This window comes from Pteropus alecto, unplaced genomic scaffold, assembly GCF_000325575.1.
Source record: "Pteropus alecto unplaced genomic scaffold, ASM32557v1 scaffold73, whole genome shotgun sequence".
In the NCBI taxonomy this organism is placed as follows: Eukaryota; Metazoa; Chordata; class Mammalia; order Chiroptera; family Pteropodidae; genus Pteropus; species Pteropus alecto.
This window is the reverse complement of record NW_006436284.1, coordinates 5,460,088-5,485,944: the sequence shown is the minus strand read 5'-3', so window position 1 is coordinate 5,485,944 and position 25,857 is coordinate 5,460,088. Positions and strand designations below refer to the sequence as shown.

At 33.7% G+C, this 25,857-nt stretch overlaps 1 protein-coding gene across 1 annotated transcript in view; it reads left to right on the top strand.

The window, feature by feature from the left end:
- The window catches only part of DHX29 (DExH-box helicase 29), a 41,461-nt gene that overhangs the window by 1,207 nt on the left and 14,397 nt on the right, over window positions 1–25,857 (top strand). Inside the window, exons 2-14 of the mRNA XM_006912463.3 lie at window positions 6,832–6,905; window positions 7,955–8,068; window positions 8,968–9,097; window positions 9,777–9,922; window positions 11,458–11,586; window positions 14,546–14,672; window positions 15,374–15,532; window positions 17,012–17,177; window positions 17,441–17,564; window positions 18,817–19,425; window positions 20,564–20,707; window positions 24,306–24,482; window positions 25,119–25,259. Of these exons, the coding sequence (XP_006912525.1) occupies window positions 6,832–6,905; window positions 7,955–8,068; window positions 8,968–9,097; window positions 9,777–9,922; window positions 11,458–11,586; window positions 14,546–14,672; window positions 15,374–15,532; window positions 17,012–17,177; window positions 17,441–17,564; window positions 18,817–19,425; window positions 20,564–20,707; window positions 24,306–24,482; window positions 25,119–25,259 (2,240 nt within the window). The remainder of the gene's footprint in view (window positions 1–6,831; window positions 6,906–7,954; window positions 8,069–8,967; window positions 9,098–9,776; window positions 9,923–11,457; window positions 11,587–14,545; window positions 14,673–15,373; window positions 15,533–17,011; window positions 17,178–17,440; window positions 17,565–18,816; window positions 19,426–20,563; window positions 20,708–24,305; window positions 24,483–25,118; window positions 25,260–25,857) is intronic.

Sequence of the window (25,857 nt, the reverse complement as noted above, 5' to 3'; positions counted from 1 at the left end):
CATTTTTACTGGGAGAGGAAGGAGTCATGGATGGTCTTTGAAAGTGACAGTTAAGCTGATATCAGGAGGACGAATAAGTGTTAATTCTGTAAAGAATGGCAGACATAGTATTCCTGGCAGAGGTAATAAGGAATACCATATGCAAGGATCTTGAGTCTAGAAAGAACTCAGGCCTTTGAGGTACTCATAGCATGTAAGCATTGCCTAAGAAAGAGAGACTGAAGAAGTAGGCAGGTACCAAATCTTCACCTAGAAGGTGGAAAATGATTCTTGGCCCTGCAATTTATTGTCACATTTTAACTACAAAGTTATGCCTGTGATTACAAATACATAGGGTTATCCTTGACTGTTCCGTGGCACTTTTACTCTGTTAATCGACCCCTTTCTGCCTCTTAGTCATTTGCTGATATTCTTCTGAATTCTTTGAAGTCTCTAATAGTCATTTGTTGTATTCTTTGGCTCCCCATGCCCCCATCCCCTTACTGAAGGCGTCAGTCTATGACAGTATAGTTTCTTCTCTACAGCCCTTCTAGGAGAGTTCATCTACTATTGTCTTTTTGCCTGTAGATGACTTCTCAATCAACATATTCAATCCTGGTCTCAATTCCAAGCTCAAGTCAGCCATTTCTACATTTACTTTTGGCCCTATTTTGCAAGCATCTCAAATTTAACTTGGCTAATACTAAGCTACACTTCTCTTCCCCAAACTAGCTTCTCACTCTGACTTCCATGTTTCTGTTCTTCCATATTCCTTTTTATCCAACATCACTAGTTATTTTTGATGCCTTTCTTTCTTCTTCACATTCAGTCTTTTGTGTAATCCTCATCTATTATCTTTCATGTATACCCTTTCACTTTTCATTTGTACTATTCACAGCTCATTCTAGGTACTTGTGAATTCCTGGGGGTACCAGCAAAGGCTTCTAATGAGTTTTTTTTTTAGCTCTGCTCTTTTTTCCTCCTCCAGTCCTGTATACGGGCATCAGATTGATCTTTGAGAAACACTGCCTTTGACCCTAGCACTTCCCAGTTTCTTCCACAGCATCCTCACTGACTTTGTGATAAAGTCCAAAACATTCAGCTAGCATCCAAGACCCCCTTTCCAGCATTTTTACTGATTTCTGTATTCAGCTATAGCCAGTCTGGTATATATTCACTGCTCTAATTGCAGCTGTTGGCTTTCTGCCTCCTCATGTTTATTCTTGCCGTTTTCTTCTAATGGAATGCCATCTATACCTTACATTATTTACCAAAATCCTGTAATACCCACCCAAGATGTCAACTCATTTTTGAATTCTTCCTTTATCCACAGCTCATGTATCATTATTGTTTGAATCTTTTTTTTTTTCCAATATTTAGATCTTGCTTATGGTATGTGAGGAGTTATGCATTTTATCTGTCCTACAAAATTTTAGGAGATAAACTGTTTCATGGACTTTAACATCCATTAGCGTCTACTCCAATGCTGTGCATATTAGTCATTCAAAAGATTTGTAAATGACAAGGAAAGATTCAGTGGAATTATTAAGGCCAAGAAATCAAGAGAGAAAATGGGAGGTTATCTACTAAATTTGTAGCTAAATTTGTAGGGAATTTTTTATAACTCTAATAGCAACAGTAAAATGTTGCCACACAGATTGCCACATAGGGGTTTTTTTTTTTTTTTTTTCAACTTTTTTTTGCCTTTTTTTTTTTTTGCTTTTTTTAATGTTATATTGTTTAGGTATTTTTTTTATAGCATATAATAGGACTACTTTTGAGAAAAAAGTGGAAAAATACACCAAAGAAACATTACCTCTGAATTCTTAGTAGTTCCTATTGTAAATGTAATTGTTCTACTCTACTTCCATTTCTATCTTTTCAAACAATTTGAAGGATTGTATGTACTATACTGAAAATTTCTAAAGGTAGAAAATCACTGGTGCCATGAAATGGCTCTTGGCACAATTTTGGATATTATGCCACTCCTGTTTTTTTATTTCATTTGTTCTTCAAATAATTTTTGAAGAGCTGCTATGTGCCAGGCAAGATTTTAGGCACTGGGGATACCACATGAACAAAACAGACTGAGATCCCTGCTTTCCAGGAACTTACATTATCCGGGATGGGGGAAGGTAGCTTACGACCATAAGGCTTGTGTCTGTGAAAAATCTTTAAACCTAGTTGAAACTTAAAATCTTAAGAGGAAAATAAGACTGGGGAACTGATATCATAAGTAAACTCATAGAAGCCATTATAAGTATTTTTTAGGGTCACAAAAATAGTAGAAAAAGTGCTATGAAGGTCAGAAAACAGTGACTTGGTAAAGAATAAGGGATGATGGGGTCTGTTTTGGTTTAGTATGGAGATAGCTTCCCTGAGGAAACATTTAAACAGATGATTTGAAGCAACCAGCTTTTGGAAGGTATGGAGACAGAATGTTTGAGTCCGAGGGAACAAGGGCAAAGGCCCTAAGTCTGTCATGCTGCAAGAAGACAAAAAGAAGTTCTGTGGATAGAGTGAGAGAGGGGGGACTGGAGTTGGTATTAAATGGGGTAAGTGACCTTAGCTGGTTTACATTTTTAAAAGATTAGTCAGGTGGTTCTGACAGTATGGACTTCCTCACAGACCCAGACTACTTAGGTTATATCAGTTCACTAAAATTTATTCTCTAGATACCCTATACTTTCCCTTCATAGCTTATTTGGATAATTAGTTGCTTAATTACTCCACCAGTAATATGAGCTCCATGAGGACAAGGACTGGGCTTATTTACTGCACTGGGTCTTATTTATCCCTGTTCAGATCCCTTTTTAGATATATACTATTGATTAGAAGAGAACCAGAGTACCTTACTACACCTATCAGCAGCAACTCATGTCTTAGTGGTAGTGGGTCATTACAATCACTGAATGATACAAAATGTAATACAGTATAAAAGGAATATGTTGTAAAAGAGAATGGGCAACAAAAATATTGATTTTGGCTGATGCTTTTTTTATTAGCTGAGTCATCTTGAGGAAATCACTTAGTTTTTCTGTGCTTCAACTTTAATATTTTTGAGAGCAAATTATATACGTTATATTGTTGCATAGACTTTTACATACAGATTTGAAATCTATAATACTTTTGTCTTGGAGATATTGCATATGAACATCCTTACTTCCAGTCAGATTTTCAATAACTCTCTCCATCTGAAACAAAACATACTTACAGAGAAAGGTCTCATACCAGCAAGGAAAGTAACTTTCAGAAATCTTAGGCACTTGGCAAAAGAATGGAAACTATCTTTATGCCATGGCGTATTGACTTAGAATTGTGTTTGAAAATAGGGTTACTAATTTAAAAGTTTGAATATCTGTTTCCCTCTGGTGCCTTCACTTTTTCTTAAGTAACAGATTAGAAGCTGGGGGTGAGAAGCTGTTAGGTTGACATTCTGAAAATTGGCAGCTGACAGAAAAAGAGACCAAAGAATCACCAAGTAGAAAATTAGAGCAGTCTCAGGAAATTGAGTAAGTTCATCCTTTGCAGTAGCCTCTGTCAGCTTCTCAGTACAGTAATACATATTCATAATAAGAAATACATCATAAAAGGCTTTGCATTTTGCTTATGTACTGTGTAGTTTGGCAGGAAGTATAAATACATTTTAGAAGGATTCCTGTTAAAAAATTGTTAAAATAATGCATTTCAAATTCTGGAATTGTCATTCACACTGGTTAAAAATCTTACATGAACATATTTTAGGAAGAATTTGAAAACGAAAGGGCCTTAGGGGTTTACTTGATTTAATTGGTGAAATATCTGTGGCAAGATTTCATTATTGCTTCAGTTCCTCAGAATATTGATTAAAATGAAAACACACCCACTTTTAGAGACCCTGATTGACACCTACTGAATGTGCAGCAGTATTTGTGAACATTCTCCTCCTAATTTCCTTAGGACTTGGATCTTTTATTTGCCTTCTTGAATTTTTCAGTATAAGCTGACTTCCAGGAGGTGATACAGTCGGATGTCTTAAGTAGAATGATAAAAGGAGACAAATGAGAGCTTACCACTGCAATCTTCAAGTCACTAATTAAAAAAAAAAAGTTATTAAAGAAATTTACAATTTCACTTCTGTCAGTAACATATCAACCTTGAGCTCTTTTTCAATAGTCTTGCTAATGAACTTCTCATCTGTACCTTTCAATAAAGGGTTAAAACTGGGACTCCTAAATATGATGAGTGTAGAGATCTCTAAAATTCTGATTAGTATGCTAAGTTTGTGAATGAGTTTACTGCAACTGATAAGACCCCAGAAATGGTACAGACTACTTATACTCTCCTTTATGATCACTGACTTGAGTTTATGAGCAAGGTTACTAGAACTAAGGTAAAGTCTGAGTGAAGAAGATAACAATTATTATTATCTTTTGACATATTCAGGTAGCTTTGGGTACCTTCTAGATAAGTACAGCACAGACGTAATTTACGAGGGAGCCACAGATGTCAGCAGTTCACTTTACCCAAATGTAAATAGTTATTCTCAAAATATTTTTTCTTTTAAAATGCAAAATGCCTAATTATAATAGTATCTTAAAATGAAGAACCTAATGCAAGCCAACAGAGACTAAAGTCCTTGACTTTTAAAATCATATAAGCAACACTTAAATTTAATGTTTAGTTTTCTCTCAAAGTGAAAAAAAAAGGTCCTTATTTTGAGGTATATGAAAGCAGAAGGACTGGGTTTTATAAAATTTTAGGATTATTCTTATATAGCAGTGGTTCTCAAAGTGTACTCAAAAGGAATTCTTGAGTTCTTTATGGCAGAGTGTCCATGAGATCAAAACTATTTTCATAATAATTCTAAAATGTTATTTGCCATTTTTATGCTCATTTTCTCATGACTGTATAGTGGCATTTTCCAGTGGCTATGTGATTTGTAATATTACAGCAGATCGAATGAAGTAGCCAGACATTAAGAAATGTGTAAAAATGGAAAACATTTTTGTTCTGGGAAATGTAGTTATTTTTCAAAAAAAGTTATTTATATTAACATGTAGTAGGTTTATTATTTTTTCCTCTTTTTGTTTAGTTTTTTTTTTTAATTTTATTATTAGTTTCAAGTATACAGTACATTGGTTAGACATTATATATAGATTATAAATGATCTCCCCGATTGCTCTCTTCTCTGGCTTTACACCTAGCCATTACATTAATGCTAATTGCATTCCCTATGCTGTGCTCCCCATCCCTGTGACCATCTATCAACTACTTTCTATTGCTCTTTTCTCCCAGCCTTTCAGTTCCCGTCCCCTCTGGCTATCACCAGATTGTCCTCTATATTTATGAATCTGTTTTTGCTTAGTTTGCTCTTTTTGTTCCTTAGATTCTGCATAATTGAAATCATATGGTATTTATTTTTCTCTGTCTGACTTACGTCACTCAACATAATAACCTCTAGGTCCATCCATGTGAATTAGTACAGCCACTATGGAAAACAGTCTAGAGGTTTCTCAAAAAATTAAAAATGTATATACCTTTTGACCCAGCAATTGCACTTCTGGATATTTATCCAAAGAAAACCAAAACAATAATTTGTAAAGATCTGTGCATCCCTGTGTTCATGGCAGCACAATTTACAACAGCCAAGATATGGAAGCAACCTAAATGCCCATCAACAGATAATTGGATAAAGAAGCTATGGTTCATATATTCAATGGAATATTATTCAGCCATTTAAAAAAGTGAAATCCTACCATTTGCAAAGACATAGGTTTATTATTTTAAATGAATTAATGACTTTAAAAATTTTTCCCTTTTAATTTATCATTGGTAAATATCAATCTTATAACCCACATAAACAAACTATTTGAGATCTTCAATAATTTTTAAGAGAGTAAGGAGATCATGAGACCAAAATAATGTTGAAAATAGTATTTATTCTTTTCTGGTCACTCATTATTAGAAGACTAATAATATATAGTATTTCTGTTGATTTGGCAAATGTTGTGAGTTGAGTAGTGTCCCCCCCAAAATTCATGTCCATCTCAGTGTGACTTTATTTGTAAATGAGGTCTTTGCAGATATAATTAGTTACCTCACAGTGTGACTTTATTTGTAAATGAGGTCTTTGCAGATATAATTAGTTAAGGATCTTGAGATGAAATCATCCTGAATTTAGGATGGGCCCTAAATCCAATGACTAGTATCCAGAGAAAGGAGAGGCAGGTTTGGACACAGAGAGACACAAGGAATAGTCTATGTGAAGACCCATATGAAGAGGGAGGCCAACAAGTCAAATAACATCTACGGTCACCGTTAGCCAGAAGAGGCAAGGAAAGATTCTTGTCTGGAGTCTTCACGGGGAGCATAGGCCTATTCATACCTTGATTTTGAACTTCTGGGCTCAAGAATTGTGAGAAAGTATTTGTTATATTCAGCCACCAAGTTTATGAAAACTAATACAGCAACCTTGGACTTAATAGATGATAGGAACTCTTAACTTCCTTTTACCTTTAGAGGAGCACTTTCTCTTTAAAATCGCCTGTCTTCTCTGCCAGGAATTTAATATCCTCTGAAAAATCTTACTTCAACTAAGTACCAGGCAGAAAAGCATCTAATTTTTTAAAATAGGAAGTTGAAGATAAATTTAATCTAAAAGATACATGGGCATTTGCATTTTATAGGATACTGGTTAACCTAGGGAATGCTAATTGGTAAAAAGATTTTGAAAACTTGTCGACTTTTAGATTTATTTGGTGAAGTGGGGGGAAAGAGCTTAAATCAAGTAATACTTATCAACCTTTGGAGGAAAATTAAAATAGTATAATAGATATTAATAATTAAATTGCCTTTACTATTCTGTTACAGGTCCAAAAATCTATAGTTTTAGTTCTGCAAATGATTTTGGTGGCCCTGCAAATCTGGATAAATCTATTTTGAAAGTGAGTATCAAGATTTTGAGTCATTTCAAGAAATATTCTCTTTTTTAAGAAAATATATATATTCTTAAATATAAGAAAATGATGGGATATTTAAAATTTGAGTAAGTAGTACACTAATTGCTAATCTATAAAATAAAGTAAATCAATCATACACATATGTTGAGAGCTGGTAAGAAATTAAGGAAGATTGAATTAGGTCCAAACTTCTAAGCATGGCATACACATCCTTTCAGACCGGACTCAGTATACCTTTTCAGCCCCCTCTCCACTTAAAATTTTAGTTCACATCTCATTGTTCCCCCTAATCTCATATGATTTTATGACTCTAGGTTTTTGCCCATGGGCTCGCTCTCTAGAATGCCCTACTTCCCTTTTTCAATTTGTCACCTCTGTGACCTTAATGAAGTCCTTTATTACATACCAGGTTGATTTTCTTGGTGACTTATTCAGCACTTCATGTATCTTTTTAACTTCATGTATCTTTATAATCTTTATAAACATGGAAACAACAAAAGATGAAATGGCCAATAGGAAAAAATAGAACTCAAACTCTTGAAGCCAAAAGAATTTGTGTAACCTAATTACTCTTTGTACAGATTTTATTTTTTACTTGATATGCCCCCATTTTACTGTAGCATCCATCCTTTCAGGCTGTATGCTTGGACTGCTTTACATTAAGGCAGATTTCTGGGCTCCATTCCCAAGAATTTTGATTCAGCATGTTTAAGATAGGGCTTAGGAATCTGTCTTTGGGATAACAATCCAAGGGAGGTCCAAGGACGTTGTCTTGAAATATATGGCTTCAAGAGACTTTACATGAGGAATTTTTTCTTGCTATATGTTGTTGCTTTTTCCATATTAAATGTATGATAGGAAAGTGGTCTAATGAATAGTAGTCCAAAACATTATAATTACTATATCTGATTTTAGCTGGAATTCTGAGTTTGGTTGGCATGGATATAAAAAACTGTATGATTTCCTTCTAATTATTTAATTACTAAATATGATTTAATAATTTAGCTTCTAATATGGCCTTTTTACCTCAACAGGTGGTAATTAATAACAAACTAGAGCAAAGAATTATCAGAGTGATCAATGAGCATAAAAAGCAAAATAATGATAAGGGTGTGATTTCTGGAAGACTTACTGCCAAAAAATTACAGGTATTTTGCAGACTTTTTTTAAAGTTATTTATATTTAGTTGTGCATTTTTAAGACAGTATCACATGTGAGATAAAATGACTTTTTCAGCTTCCATTGAGATTTCATAATGATCATTTCCATCTGCAAAAGTAGGGAAGGAATTGTGCAAGATACAAATGCACACATTAAAATGGCGATATGAAAACTAAATTACATCCTCAAAATTGTTATTATACTCTGTGGGTACTATGCTTACATTTTCTCTGGCACAACAGTCCCAGAAGATATTTTGCCCCATTTTTCAAATGAAGGAATTGAGGCTTAGAAAGATGATGTAAGTGAGTCTGATGTTATTAATCAGTAAGTAGCAGAGTAAACAGAGTCTGGATTTGAACCCAGTTAGGCCTAACTCTAAGTATTATGCTTTAGGAAGTACATTAAAATGCTCGAACATGTTTAAGTGCTGCTTATAATAAATGAGAATGTTCTAAGTGGTCAACAGTAGGAAAATGAATGATTACATTATAATATATCTGCCTAATGGAATGTTATACAGTTTTTAAAAGTGGTGAAGAATTTCTAATAACTTGAGAAGATGCTTATGTTATAATGTTAAGTGAAATTTGTTTTTAAAATCATAGAAACATGACTGAAAAGAAACATACTACATTGTAAAAAGTATCTTTGGATAGTGAGAATATGAGCAGTTTCTCCTGGCTCTTTTTAAAATTGTCTGTAGTTCTCAAATTCTCAGTACAATGAGTACATTTAACTCTTCTAACTGGAAAAAAAAAATAAAGGAAATGTATTTTTTAAATTATAATTTGTGTCAAATGTTTTGGTTTAAAATGAATGGCAGAATATAGTAATGAAAGAGAGAAAATTGAATAAATGAGTTTTTTACATTTCCCTTTCATAGGATTTATATATGGCTTTACAAGAATTTTCATTTAAGACTAAGGACATTGAAGATGCCATGACTAACACACTCTTACATGGAGGTGACCTTCATTCTGCCTTGGACTGGCTCTGTTTAAACCTTTCAGATGGTAAGCCGATTATCAAAATTCTTTGTTTCTAAAATCTTTTGAACTAATTTCAGTATATATGATATCTGTATCAAGCTTTTGACTTGTGCTTAAGATTTTTTCATCTCTAAGGTTGTTGTCTGTGCAATAAGAATTTTTTGTGCTTTTTTCAGTTGTTAATAGTCATTTTACAATGCACTTAATACAATAAAATATCTAAGTTTGCCTATCTTTAACCTATTAGGCTGTGTCTCATGGGTTTTCTTTAGAAATTAGAGCCATTTGGCTTTGGATAAATAGTATTTGATTAAGCAGTGTGTCAAGATTATAAATCTTTGCAAGAGCCTGGAGTACAAATTGCTTGTATGACTGGTTAAAGATACTACCATATGCTATAACAAGCAGCCAAAGACTGGATATAGTTAAGATCTTTTTTGAAAATTTAGGAGTATACCACATACCACATTGAGGGTGGAATGAATGGCCAGATAGAGGCGAGCTAGCTATCATCCAATGAGTGTTAACCACTTCTAGTTTGACAGTAAAACCAAGTTCACCATAGGACTTCTATTCTTAGAAGATGAGGGATGCAAGCAAACTAGGTGCTCTTTGTCTAGACAGCGTTTATTTATATGTTTTATAAATATTTGTGTGTTTTATTATCATATGCATGTTTATTCTCATTCCAATTTCTTTTAAGATGCACTCCCCGAAGGATTTAGTCAAGAATTTGAAGAGCGACAACCTAAAAGTAGGCCAAAATTTCAGTCTCCTCAAATACAAGCCACTATTTCATCTCCATTGCAACTTAAAACCAGAAAACAGGAAGAAGACCCTAAGATTAAGGTAATTTAAGAATTAAACATTTAAAGTTATATAAAATCAGAATGAAGCATATATAGCAGTTCATAGGAGTATAAATATTAGGTTGCTATAACATTTCTACTTATTGAATATAACCTACCCGTTTGCCAAACTTTTCTATCATTGTCTGTTTTAGTTATCTATTCCTGCATAAAAAGCCACCCCAAAGTATAGTGGCCTAAACCAACAATTTATTATTTCTTAGGATTTTGAGTCTGGGCTGGGCTTACTTGGACAGTTGTTCTGTTCCACACGGTATCTCTTGAGGCTGGAACATCCAAATTTGTTTCTTACTCACATGACTAGTGCTTCAGCTGAGAGGTAGCCAGGCATCCCTCTCTCTATGTGACTAGATTGGGTTTCCTCACATATGGTGATTCTTGTATGACATTTGGCTTCCAAGAACAAATATTTCAAGATGGTAAGTCCTAATGTACAAATGTAATCAGGTTCTTGCTTGTATCACTCTTGTTAACATCTCATTCGTTGAAGCAAGTCACTTAACTGATTCCAAAATCTTGTTGAAGGGTATTACAGGAAACATGAATACTGGAAGGTATAGTTCCTTAGTGCACTACACTTAAATACTCTGCATATTATAAAACACCTGTGAACATGAATGAACCTAGAGAACAGTACGCTAAGTGAAATAAGCCAGTCCCAGAAAGACAAATACTGCGTGATTTCACTTATATGAGGTATCTAAAATAGTTAAATTCATAGAAGCAGAGAATAGAATATTGTTTACCAGGGGCCGGGAGGAAAGGAAAATAGGGAGTTGTTGCTTACAGGTTATAAAGTGTCAGTTATGCAAGATGAGAAAGTGCAAGAGATCTGCTGTGTAACACTGTGCATATAATGACAATACAGTATTGTGTACTTTAAAAAATGGTAAGAGCATGGGTCTCATGTTAAGTGTTTTTACCATACATACCACCACCCCATTCCAAACACACACAAGAACGGAAGGAAAGTTTTGGAAGTAATAAATATTTATAGTACCTTGATTGTAGTGGTTGTATCATGTGTATGCATATGTCCAAGTTCATCAAAATGATGACTTTATATATGTATTATATATACATTATAACATATTAAATAATTACTATATAATGTATATAGTATGTTAATATACATGAAATATGTGCAGTTTTTTATATATCAATTATACCTCAATAAAGCTTATAAACAAACAAAACAAAGACCTATGGAAGCATCATCCTCATAAAACTAGTTTTTAAGGAATAACACTAGTTTTTTAATTTTTAACAATTCACCTCTCATTTTTTTGTTTTTGTTTTTGCCCCTCATGTAAACATGTTATTTGGATTATGCAAGTTTAGACTTTTCTTAATGTTGAGTTCATTTGTCCTTCACTGAACATTAAAGAATATGATTTTTGAGGCTGTGTATCTACTGTTTTTGAGTATAAAGGAATCATAAAAGCAGTGACGCTTAATGAGTTTTGATACCTTTTTCTAACTTTGGTTTTTCAGATATTTGTTTTTTATTTCTAGCCAAAAAAGGAAGAAAAAAATATGGAAGTAAACATGAAAGAATGGATTTTGCGGTATGCCGAACAACAAAATGAAGAAGAAAAGAGTGAGAATTCTAAAAGTTTAGAAGAGGAGGAAAAATTTGACCCTGTGAGTAGAAATTTGTATTAGGCTTCCAGCTGGACATTCCTTGGAAAAATATTTAACTTTTCTGAGCCTTAGTTTCCTCATTTGTAAATTAGAGAAATACTTTCCTTTAGGGATTGATACCAAGATTAAACAAATTTACACTTAGGAAAAAACATGACTCAAAATAACTGCTTAATAGATATTAATTCTATTTTTCCCATGCTCGAAGAGATAATCAAATATTTTTAAATGGTTGTTATGTATGAGGAATATACTAAATTCTTTGGGTAATAAAAAAAGAAAGGCACATTCCTTTACAGAGGAAACCCATAGTCTGGAGAGAGAAAACCCAGAAATAAACTGAAAATATAAGTCTAAGTGAAACAAGCAAGTTGTAGGAAGAAAATATTATAATACATAATATCTGACAAAAGACATATCTAGAATTTATAAAGAAGTTTTGAAATGGTGACAGATACTTCACAAAAGTAAATATATAGATATCCAATAAACATGAAAAGTATGTTCAACATCACTAGTCATCAAAGAAATGAAAATGAAAACTGCAGTGAGATACTTATATATCCATCAAAATGGCTAAAATTGAAAAAGATCCATAATACCAAATGTTAGGAAGATATGGAGCAAGTGGAACACTCATACATTGATTGTGGGAATAAAAAAATGGTATAACCACTTTGGAAAACTGGCACTTTATTAAGAAGTTATACATATACTTATCATATGACCCAACAGTTTCATTCCTAGGTATTTACTCAAGAAAACTAAAAACATATGTCCACAAAAAAAAGACATGTACTTAAATGAATGTTCACAGCAACTTTATTCATAATAGCCAAACACTGTAAGCAACTCTCAAAAGCATTGTACAAGAATGAGAAAAGCCAGACAGAAATGAGTATGTTCTAAATAATTTCATTATATTAAATTCCAGAAAAGTCATCTATGCAAAATCTATAGTGACAGCAGATCAGTGGTTGCCTGCGTCTGGGGGTGGGATAAGGAAATTGACTATAACGCATCATGAAGAAACTTTTGGTGATAATGGAACTATTTTATATCTTAGTTGTGATGGTGGTTACACAGGTGTATACATTTGTCAAATTCTTTCACATGTATACTTTAAAATGGGTACATATTATATCTTAGTTGTGATGGTGGTTACACAGGTGTATACAGTTGTCAAATTCACATGTATACTTTAAAATGGGTACATATTAATGTAAGTAAATCATACCTTAATAAAGTTGGCTTAGAAAGGAAAAAAAAGTTGCACAACAGCACATGTTATGATGAACCCACTTGTGTGAAACAAAAAAATAACATACATATATTTGCATTCTTATGTATGCAAAGAAGACATTTAGAAAGATACACAAGAAACTTACTAGTGATTAGGACTTGGGATGGTAGGGTGAGAAGGAGACTTCTTTTTTCTTATACTCTTCTGTTTCTAACCACGTGCCTATATTAAACTAAACAAAAACAATTTAGGACAGTACAAGTCTACTTTGAGATTCAGAGAGGTCTCTTCTGATTGAGCATTAGGTAGACTTCAAAGAGATGGGACTTGAAGGGTGCATAGAGTGTGTATAGGCAATAAAGGATTGGAAGAGGATCTAGATAAGTGAAATAGTGTGAACAGGGTACAGACATGGAATTGTGCTTGGGGCCTTTGATTATGAAAAAATAGATGAACATGTATAGAGGATAAAATGTGTGGTTACATACTGGCAGATAAGAATAAACAGATGAGCTCATCTGAGACTAGAAGATTTTGATGCCCCCAAAAATGAATTTGACAACTTCTGTTGATTGTGAGGAGCCAGTAGAGGTATGGGGGCAGGTGACAAGAAGAAATTGACATTTTAGGTCAAATTTAGTAGTGTTTAAGGTGGTTTGTAATATTTAGTAATATTCAAGGTGATTTGGAAAGGGTATGAAGGGCATTTTGCTGGCTATTATACTTACTCGGGTGTGAAATAATAAGGTCCCCAAATGGAAATTGGAAAGGAAGAGAAACATTTAAAGCAAGAATCAGTAAGAACTGGTGATTTACTGAATATATAGGTTAAGGAGCCAAAGATTGCAAAGGTGGACAGATGGTGAAATCAATGCTATAAATAGGAAAGATGGAAAGAATGAGTGATTTGGGTGAATTTAAGGAGCTAGTTAACCCTACAGTCAGTTACACTATAATGATGTTTGCTTCTACAGAAAATCTGAGAATTCAGCTGGTATGCTATTTCCTTAGTTTTCTCTTTTCCATTTATCTTAGCAGTTGTGTTTCATAGCAGCAACTACACATGCCCTCGTCTCCACCCTATGCTTTGATGCTTCTCATCTGCTGTTCCTTAGTAACCTAACCTAAGAAAAAAAAATCAGTAATTTGACTTAAATTTAAGCTCTGTCTAGTTTTTGCACAGCAGAGTTAAGTCCTTAAGTTTTAAAACACCAATTTTCCCCAGAGGCCATCTTTTTTCAATGTCTCCATAAGATAGAGATTATGGGAAGGTGACTTTCAGATGAGTATTACTATATTATTACATATACAATCCTTTATGTATATTTATAAAATGTATAAAAATTGATTTTTATACATAAACGAGCTCATACATACTTTCTGTTCTATAGTTTGCTTTATTTTATTTAACATAACATAGTTTTTCCATGTGGATCACCCTCATTCTTTTACTACCTTATTTTTTTTCTAATGGCTGACTAGTTTTCTCTGTAGATATTCAGCATTTGGTTTCCAGTTTTTCCTTTTCAGTCAGCACCACAGTAAACATCTGTGTACCTGCAGATTTGCACATTTGTATTATTTCTCTGAAAAAATCTTAAAAGGTTTGCTAGATCAAAGAATAATATCAAAAGGTCACAGGTTTTGATATAACACATTGTCAGTAGATAAATTAATCTTGCTCTTCTTTTTATTTCCTTATCTTATTTGGAACAGAATGAAAGGTACTTGCATCTTGCAGCAAAACTTCTGGATGCAAAGGAGCAAGCAGCTACCTTTAAACTAGAAAAAAACAAGCAAGGGCAAAAAGAGGCTCAAGAAAAAATAAGGAAATTTCAAAGAGGTAACACTTTTAAATTCTTAAGTGAATAATGTCTGTTCTTTATTGGCCTTCCTAGCATCAGGGTTGCCTCTTTTTAATATGTCTGCTCTTTCCTAACAGTTTATATGAGATTAGCTAATGTTTTTTGTAACAAGTCAAATAGTAAATATTTTAAGTTTTGTAGACCATACATCCTGTCACAATTACACTCAACTCTGCCATCGCAACATAAAAGCAGATATAGACAGTACATGGCTGTGTTCTCATAAAACTTTATATATGGATACTGAAACATGAATTTCATACAATTTTCACATGTCACTAAATATTTCTTCTTTTTATCTTTTCAACAAGTTAAAAATATAAAAATCATTCTTAGTTCAGAGGCCATACAAAAATAGGCAGCAGGGCTGGGTTTGGCCTACAGGCCATAATTTTTCAACCTCTGATGTAAACCATAAAATACCACCTCCGTTCAAGGAGAGGTGAATGAGGATTTATTTCTAATGAAAAAATTTTCTAGGCCTTCTATATCTGTTAAACGATTTAAAATTTTTAGTATACGATGTGAAAATAAATTGCCTCTGACTTCTAGCACAAATTCCTAATAGGAGGTATTGAACAATTGGCTACAAGGAAAAAGAAGGAATACTGGTTTTTTTCCATCAGAAAGGCACAAAAGACAAATATATAAAACTAAGCATCATGTTTTTTCTTGGTAGAAATGGAAACTTTAGAAGACCATCCAGTATTCAATCCAGCCATAAAGATTTCACATCAACAAAATGAAAAGAAAAAGCCTCCCATAGCCACAGAAGGGGAAAGTGCTTTGAACTTTAATTTATTTGCAAAATCTGCAGCTGCTACTGAAGAAGAAAAAGGTAAAATGAAGGGAAAGTGTTCCAGGTGTAATTCGTAAATAGTAAAATGTCAAAGAATGTATAATTGAGAAAATATTTTACTTTGGATTCTAGCAAACTACATAAAATGATAGTTTGCTTCCACAAGCTGTATTCAAAAAGTAATAATTATGGTAATTTACTTGTATTGCATTTTGCAATTACAAATATCTTGCTTCAGCCTCATCCCTCTCCAGTCCATCCTCTAAACTTCCAGAATTATTTTTCCACAACAGATCTAAACATGAGTTTCCTCTTAAGAGCCTTTAATTAGTAACAAGTCCAGACGCTTTATCATGGCATTGAATATCCTTTGCAGTCTGCCACAATCTACCTTCCACTTCATTCTTCCAGCTATGTACTGTAGCCACATCATTCTTTAAAACATATGTTGTTTCCTGGCTCCATGACTTTGCTCATCCTATTACCCCCTACATGACCAATTTTTCCCTCACTTCAAGGCTCACCTCAAACGTCATCTCTTCTTTAAACCTTTCCCGATTCTGGCCATGCCACCAGACATGTGTAATCATGTACTTCTTTGTGATAAGTAAATTATTGATATAGCTAGTATAATAATAGTTAAGTCCCACACTAAATTCTCATTTTTTAATTATATGTCCTTTCCACAAATATTTATTTATTCCTTATTGTTCACAACATCAAATGCTACCTGCACAGTTATTAACAAAATAACCTAGGTTCTGCCTTCTTTAAGTGTATAGTCTAGTAGGGAAGATAAGCTTTAAATATACACAAATATGTAATTATAAATTGTGATGTATGCTATCAAAGAAATAATAGAGATAACAAAGGGAGCTTAATTTGGATGGAGGAAACCTTGCTGATGACTTGCTCTGGAGTCTGACAGCTGATTAGGTGTCAGCCTGGTAATGAGCTGGTAAAAGAGCCTTCTAAGGAGGGAGACAGTACAGAGAGAAATTGACTGACAGTGTGGCTACAGCATAGTGAGGTGATAGAAGAGTGACAACAGATAGGTAGACCATGGAGGGCCTTTGGAAAGTAGTGAAGAATTTGGACTTTATTTTATACATTACATGAAACTTTTGAAGGAGGTGGTGGTGGTGTCATCTCTTAAGCAGGGAAATAACATCTGATTTATACTTTTTCAAAAGATTACCCTTCCTATGTGGTAGCGTACCAAACACTGTAATTGAGAGTATCCTAAGTAATTCATCACATGAATAGTATCATTGATATTTTACAAAAAATACATAAGTTACTCAAGATAGTTCCTTTAAAGATTCAGATTTCCAATGGTTCTATCAATCAAGAATTCCTTACATCGCTTATAAAGAGCAAGGCTTTCTGTCTGTCCTTTTTTCACCTATTTTCTTCTAAAAGTCTGTTCCCAAAAGTGAGAGGACTTTGATCACTCATGAGATTGTATATTAGTGCATGACCATTTTTTAAGAAATGAATTTTTGTCTATCATTTTAGAGAAAAAGAAAGAACCTCATGATGTAAGAAATTTTGACTATACTGCTCGAAGCTGGACTGGAAAATCTCCCAAACAATTTCTGATTGATTGGGTCAGGAAGAATCTTCCTAAAAGTCCAAATCCTTCCTTTGAAAAAGTTCCAGTAGGTAGATACTGGAAATGCAGGTATGTTTTTCTGGTTAACTGAATTAACTTTTAGAAAAATCTAAGATGAAAATCTTTTTGTTTCTCATGATTTAAGTAGACATTCAGGAAGCTCTCTAATGCCAACATCTCAGATTGGTAGTGCTTATAAATCATCAGTTACAATGTTTTCCACGAGGATGTTTATTTTAAAGAGTTAATGTGAACTTCAGTTCAATGCTAATGGAATTCTGACTTTTTTTTTACTTCAATTTTATTTAAAATTTCTTTTGGCTTCTTCGTAGGGTAAGGGTAATCAAGTCTGAAGATGACGTACTGGTAGTATGCCCTACAATCTTAACAGAGGATGGCATGCAAGCTCAGCATCTGGGAGCTACACTAGCACTTTATCGTTTAGTGAAAGGACAGGTGAGACTTTTTAGACATGGATGTTTTAAAAATCATTTGTGGTATAATGGGTATATTATATTTTGTCTACATAAAACTATCTGCATGTGGAAGTTAGTACATATTTAATTATGGCCTTCCATGCCAATTTTCTCTTTACTGTTCCTTCTGATTTATCCTTATTTCTGCTTATTTATAGTTTTGACTTCCTCTCACTCCTAAACATGGCTCAGTCTTTCTCTCCTAAGACCAGAGGCTCTGAGACATTTGATTGGTTCAAATTTTCAGGCCATACTAATTTACAGAATAAAAATAATCGTGCTAGAGTAGTTGAATTAAGGAGAAATTTTTTTAAAGTTTGTTTTCCTTTAATGTTACCTCTCAACTTTTAAAAAAGTGTCGACATTGATTCCAATTTTCAATTTAAGTTACATCCAGATTAAGGAAAGATTAAAGTACTAAAGGAAGCAATTTTAAAAGAACACAGTGCTCTGTGGGGATTGAGGAGATTGTCAGTATTTCTCTTTTATAATAAATGTGTATATCTTCATGGGAAATTAGAACCACTGAAAAGTTCAGGCACTGATTAAGTGGAACCCCAAAATGTATTTCTTTTCCAGTTTCTGTCAGTAAAAGTTCTTAATTTCTTTATTTCCCTTATTTTGCAAAATAAGGTATCATAAGGTAAGCTTAGTTGATAGAAATGACTATCAATATAATAGAGATAATTGTGGGCTCTCTTATAGCACAGAATTAGGATTACTTATAGTCTTTCCAAGTATAGTTCATTTAAAATACTTTGACCTATAATAGTATACATTTGCCAGAATCACAGAGAGAGCTTTGTTTTAGAAATGTTCTGTGAATCATCGGCATATTTATATAGCACCACTGCAAGAATAAATAATAAACATTTATTCAGTAGTTTATTATGTTCCAAGAATAAGTGCTTTTCATGTATTCACTTGAAATTTACCTCAGAGCCTGCCTATAAAGGAGATAGTTATTAGCCCCATTTTACAAATGTAGAAACTGAGACAGAGAGAGGTTATTTGCCCAAGGTCACCTAGCTAGTAAGTTTAGAAGCCTGAGTATGATATGCTATTTATAAATCTGTATCTGATGCATGTACATCTTCTATTAAAGTAGTAACTTTTACTAGTTTAAGAGACAAATACATTTTCAGAGGAAGATAGCTATTCTGAGTTCTAACCTATTGAATTTTGTCACCTATAATTAGTAAAATAACATACTGCTATTTTTTTCTTTATAGTCAGTTCATCAATTACTTCCTCCAACTTACCGAGATGTTTGGCTGGAATGGAGTGATGCAGAAAAGAAAAAGGAAGAATTAAATAAAATGGAAACCAATAAACCACGTGATCTTTTTATTGCCAAACTTCTGAATAAATTGAAACAGCAGCAGCAACAGCAACAACAGCATTCTGAAAATAAGAGAGAAAACTCTGAAGATCCTGAGGAATCTTGGGAAAATTTAGTTTCTGATGAGGATTTTTCTGCACTGTCCTTGGAATCAGAAAATGCAGAAGACTTGGAACCTGTTAGAAACCTCTTTATAAAGTTGCAAAGCACACCGAAGTACCAGAGACTTCTAAAGGAAAGACAGCAGTTACCTGTATTCAAACACAGGAATTCAATTGTTGAAACTCTTAAAAGGCACCGGGTAGTGGTTGTGGCAGGTGAAACAGGGAGTGGTAAAAGTACTCAAGTACCACATTTTCTTTTGGAAGATTTGCTTCTAAATGAGTCGGGGACAAGCAAATGTAACATTGTCTGTACCCAGCCCCGAAGAATCTCAGCAGTAAGTTTAGCCACAAGAGTGTGTGACGAATTGGGCTGTGAAAATGGACCTGGAGGAAGGGTAAGATGTTCAACTCCACCTCAGTGAATGGCGACATTAATCACTTTTGCTCTTGGGATCCAATTGGAATCTATACCAACTATGAGTTTTGAGTGTTACTGGCTGTTCAGTAACACATCTCAGGGCACTTTTCATTTTTTCTTTGATAGATGTGATATTATGCCACTCTCCTTCATATGAAAAGGATTATTAATAATTCTTTCATTAAAATTCTCATATAAAAGAAAAAATATATTCAGTTTAAAAACTGAATATTCAAATATGTTATATATTACATTGAACATTCAGATTACAGACAAATATAAATTTGAGTCTAATATCTCAAGTTTTTGCAAATCTTTTCTGTGGAATGTATTCTTGAGTGGTTTTCATTAATTCTTGTCAATGAGCAGAAGGTAAAAACAATGTAGAAGAAAATTCTAGACTAATTTCAAACCCTGTATTTAAAAAAATTTAAGAAGGTACTTAAATATCTATTGTCATGTGTTTGCCATGCCAGTATACACAAAACTGGCCAAACTTTAACTAGAGTAACTGCTAAGTATAGCAATTAATAAGTTGGGTAGAACCAACTATGATGAATTCCAAGTTCATATAACTCAGCTTAGTTATACTTTGAATTGTTCTTTCTAGAAATGGTACTTAACATTTTTGTTTCTATTTTTAAAATAAGTACTCCTTCGTTAAAAAAAGTTATGTAGCAAATTGGGATTCTCTCATGGAATATAAGAAAAAAAGGCACAGTTTCTGTCTTTTAAGTAATTTACATTAAGGGAATGATAGACAGGTACACAAATAAAATAAAGGAATGTCTGAAGAAGAAAGCATGATGGAAATAGAAGTGACTTCAAGATTCCTGTCAGGCACCACTAGTATGATACCAGCTGCTTTTTAATGGTGGCAGCTTTTATGAAACCTGGAGAGATGAGAAGACCAAATTGAAGAAGCTGCTCTAAATTTCTGTTCCAGAGTACCTCAGTATTTCTGATAATAAATTGCACTAAATTTACTTAGACTACTCCACATAGTAGGATCAGCACTAGTGGTTCACTTTTTGAAGTTTTAATTAATAGACTAGAAAGAGTGGGCCTCAAGATGACTTGTGAAAATCTAATCTCAGCCTGTATTCTTTCTTCAGAATTCTTTGTGTGGGTATCAGATCCGGATGGAATCTCGAGCTAGTGAATCTACCAGGTTACTCTATTGTACAACTGGGGTTTTGCTTAGGAAACTTCAAGAAGACGGTCTCCTAACTAATGTGTCTCATGTTATTGTAGATGAGGTGAGTAGCTTCTATAGTCATGTTCAGATAAATTCTAAACATTTTTGTATTAAAAAGATGCTACTTCTAATACTTGCCAACATTTTCTTTGTGCTTAATAAATGCCACACAGTTTATATACAATTATTTAATTCTCTAGAACAAATGTGTCTCATGTTCTATAAAATTGATTTATTTAGTAAATACTATATATAACATTTGCTACTTGCTAGATGTTGTTCTAAGGACTTTATATACATAAATTCATTTAACCCTCCAGCCATCCGGTGAAGTAGATATTGTTATCTCTGTTTTACCATTGAGGAGGTTGAGGTGCAGAGTTTAAATAGCTTGTGCAAGTTCACACAGCCAGTAAGTCCTGCAACCAAGGAGTTCAAATCCAGGCAGTTGGGCTGTTGTCTGTATTCTTACCAGTATACTGCCTCTCAACTACATTTAGTTAAAGGATTTTCTCAGATTCTTACAAAAAACAAGGTCTCTTCATCAATATGTCATTTTCTCTATAGATACACTCCTACTTGAAGCAAATTTGAATGAACACAAATTGAATTATGCCAAAAGTTTTACATTAGAATTATTGTAATTGGCATTCTAGCCCAGTATGTGTAAACTGATTTGCTTTGTACATATTTTTTTCAAGAAGAAATAAGATTTATGGCATTTTTATTATTCAAAATATATTTTAAAATTTTCCCTGATACAAAGTTTTTTTGAATGTCTATTAATTTACTAAGTTCAGAAGGCAGATGTCATTCATTGATTTTTAATTAATAGACTACATATAGATTATTGGGCTATTTTCTTCCTTTTGGTTAGAAATTATCTCTAGTCTCATGACCCAGAAAAAAAATGTTGACATTTAATGTGTATATTTATATATGTGTATATGTAGTGTTATGTATATTTATTATATAATTCTTTTACATCATTAGTCTACAAAAAGATTTTTTAGTAGCTTTATAGTATATTATTTGGATGTGCCATCATTTATTTAACCATTATCCTGTTGTTGGACAAGTTTAGGTTAAGCTGTTTTTAAATACTATAATATTTTGGAAATAAGTCATAGGAATTAATTTTATCTAAGGAATCTTTATTCTTTAATGGGAAGAGAAATTGTAGTATTATCACGAAGATGTCAAAAAGAAAGAGGACCTATGGCCACTTGAGCAGGCCCATGGGTGACTGCTCTTGGTAGTAGTGGGTGGGAGTGGGGGGTGGTAGAGTGTCATGACCAAGACCTAGATTTTATCAGTAGCCTCAAGAATCAACGTAAGTCAAAATGCTAATTTATCTATAATGAGAAATTTTTACTGCTAGATAGGTTGAAATATTTGTATTAGCTACTTAGTAAGTTTTCTTGGAACTCCAATTTATCAGAAAATTGCTTTATAAATATATATCAGGGTGAACCCTAATTTAAAAGCCAGACCAATGTCAGGAAGCTGTTTTTTGATAGTATAGTATTAGCAATCTATATATATGATTTACTGAGTTGTGCTTCAGTGTGATACTATCAATCTCTTGAACAATACAGTTAGAGAAAAAAGCCCACTGAAATTCATCATTATGTTAAATGTAAGGATGTGGGAGATGTTGCAGCACTGTTCCTTCATTATATTATTTGGAAACTTCTTTATGAAAATGCCCAGGATAATACTTCTGGCCTTATTATTAGGAATTGTTGTGGGATTTATTCTAATTTATGGTCAGTACGTGAGTTAAGTAGCTTTTCCTGCTGGCTGCTGGTATGTTTACAGCCAAATTTTTTGCCTATCTCTCCCATGTATACTTAATAAAATATATATTTTTATTAGCTGTTTTATGTTCTATACTTATTTTTTCTCTTCTTTTTTTAAAAATCAGTATGTGTATAAAGTACCATCTATTTGACGACATTCCTCAGATTTGTATCATCCATCAGGAAATCTCTTTCTTGATCTTCAGAAGTAAATATCCTGGTCAAATCACCAAAGTAAAAACATCCAAGATTATTTCTTTTTCTTTCTCTCACAGCATTAAATCCAATCAGTGAGTCCTTTTAATTCTACTCTTCTCAAATCCGTTCACTTTTCTCCGTATTCACTGGTATTGCCCTCCTACGGGCCACCATTCTCTTTAGTTACTATGAAGTCTCAGATTAAACATTCTGCTTTCTGTTTTGTTCTCCACTGCATTCTCCACGTTGTAGCCAGAGTTATCTCTTTTAAAAACAAAACTCAAACCATATGATTCCCCTGCTTTAAAATGTTTTCATCACTGCCCTGACTCATTAGTACAAAGTCTCAACTCCCTAGCATAGTTTATTACTGTGCATAGCTGATTACTGAGTACCTCTCCAGGTATCTCTTGCCCATTCCCTATCCCACGCTCAAGGTGTCATTTTTGTTATCCAGTTCCTAAAATTTATTATGATCCCCCTCTTCATCAAGATTTTGTATAATTTGTGTGTCTCGTCCACTTTTTCTCCTTTTTTCAACATATTCCTTCCTCCTTTTTTTCAAACTCATCCTGCAGTTCTCAGCATCAATGGCAATTTCTCTTAGTAGTGTTCCTGATCACCTGAATTAGCTACTCTTCATATGTAATTTCAAATCATCCTGTACAGTGTCCTCTTACTAGACTGTAAACTCAAATGGAGAGAACTGTCTTGATAATTTTTTAATCCCCAGCGTCTAGCAGAAAGCTGAATACTTAACTGTTTGTTGGGCTCTGTTTTTAAGGTTTTGCATGATCTTATTTGATTGTCACAACCACTCTATGAAGTCTGTGTTATTTGTATTCTCATTTTATAGAAGCAGGAATAAACTCAGAGATATTTAAATAAGTTTCATAAAGTCATACTGTAAGTGGCCAAACCAAGAATTGAACCCAGCAGTGGTTTCCAGAGCTTGAACACTTAACCACTGTTGCCTTCCTTCCAAACAAATAAATGATCAAACCTTTTTTAACTTATGTTATCTTGGTGTACTTTATCTTTGTATGCTGCCTTAAATCTTATACAATGGAGTAGAAATAAGTCAAATTACAGAAAGTTGTAAGATAGACTGGTACATTCAGCAGATAATAAGTTCTGACAGTGTACCATGGCTGTTATGCTCTATAGCAGGTTTACAGCACTCTTCACTAAAATGTGTGTATTGGTAGGGCATTACAAAAAAACTTTTTCTTGGACAGTTGATAAAGACCCTGTCAGATTTCTACTAATCAACTTAGCTTTTTCTACATAGTCGATAGACTATCTCTCTTGTGGTGATGGCAACAGTATAGTTTTATATTAGTGGCAGAACTTTAGGAGTCACCCTGGCCACTAAGTGAAATTTGGGAGCTGGCCTAATCTTACCAAACACTTGCAAGCCGTTTGCTAAGATGGAGTCCTACTGTCATAGCTAATTTTGTTCATTATGTGCTGATTTTTACTAGCTTCAATTTTTAGAGGGTGACTTTATTTTCAGTTCCAAAGATCTGCCTTACTTGAAACATACAGCTCTCTTTTTTTGTGTACTATTTAAATATTAACTTTTAGTAGATGTGTGTGATTATTTTAGCCTCTTACTCGACCTTATATATGCTTAATTTTGTATTTCCTTTATACTAGGTTCATGAAAGAAGTGTCCAGTCAGACTTCTTACTAATTATCTTGAAGGAAATTTTACAGAAACGCTCTGACCTACACTTGATTCTAATGAGTGCCACTGTAGACAGTGAAAAGTTTTCCACATATTTCACACACTGCCCTATTCTCAGAATTTCAGGAAGAAGTTACCCTGTTGAGGTAAGTTTTCTTTACAACACGTATATGAACAGAAACCACATGCCCACCAGGGAGTTTCCCCAGGAGATAGGCGCTTGTAATCTGAGCCCAGACCTATTCCCAGGGCGCTGCAAGCAAGAGAAGACCTGGAGATGGCCTTGGGAATCAGATGGCTGGTGCCGCCTTGACTAAGGATGGTTGGGCTGCAAGGGAGGGTTCTGCTTGAAGACATAACTGACAAGTACAGAACATAAAACATTTCCATGTCAAAGCCATTATATCCAGATTGAGGATGGCTGCTTGGCAATAAGGAACTCCTTTTTTACCCACCTCTCAAATATAGGGTTGGCTTTGAAGCTTCCTTTCTTAATATTTGCTCTTTTGGTTCAACTGATAAAGACTGTTCTTTTTAATTGGTTTTCACTTATAAAAAATATACACTGCAATGTAATTTGTCTTCAGACTTATAGGGACAGACTCATCTGCATCAATGAAATTCTTCATTGCCAAATAATGCAGAAAATCTTTTTTCATAATAATTCTAAATTAGCATTTGATGACATTCAAATAGTAACAATCTCCTTATTCTTTTTAAAATGACATTTACTGAGATGAATTTGAGTTCACCATTTATGTGCGTTGCCTTAATCTATGCAGGTTTTTCATCTTGAAGATATAATAGAAGAAACAGGCTTTGTACTGGAGAAAGACTCAGAATATTGTCAAAAATTTCTGGAGGAGGAAGAAGAAATAACCATTAATGTTACAAGCAAAGCAGGGGGAATAAAAAAGTATCAGGTAAAAAGAAGACGTTTTATAAGACATCTAACAATGCTATCTAGGATGTAACCTGTCATGAGAGTTTTGAGATCATATGCTGGCATAGTGAATTCAAGTATAATTTGGTAGAAGAGAAACAAATATGATTAAGAACAAATTTTAAAGGTCATTTCTTTAATCTGTGTTTCATAGAGTCTAGTCGTTGGTTTGTAATATTTCTTACACTATCCTGGGCCTTATAAGTGCACATAAAAAAGTCAGGACTGTATAAGTATGATGTAACTTTTACTGTTTCATAGCAATGATCAATTATTGAGAGATAAATTTGTAATTATTTTTTCTACTTTATCTGAACACCTTAGGTGATCAGCTTGGGCAGGCCCAAATCTAGATCCTTGCCAGCAGTTTTCTTAGCCTCTATCCTGGTGTGAGCCATCCTTAGTAGTGAAACTGTCCAGGGCGCAAGCACAGTTCTTCATAGACAGTTTTAATGACATGTTTCACAAAAGATGTGTTATCCTGCATGTTAGCCAGTGGTGCTATACTCAGTATTTTCATCGTATCCAGAGTATATCATGCATATATCTAATCTGATGTAAACACAAAGTTAAAGTTA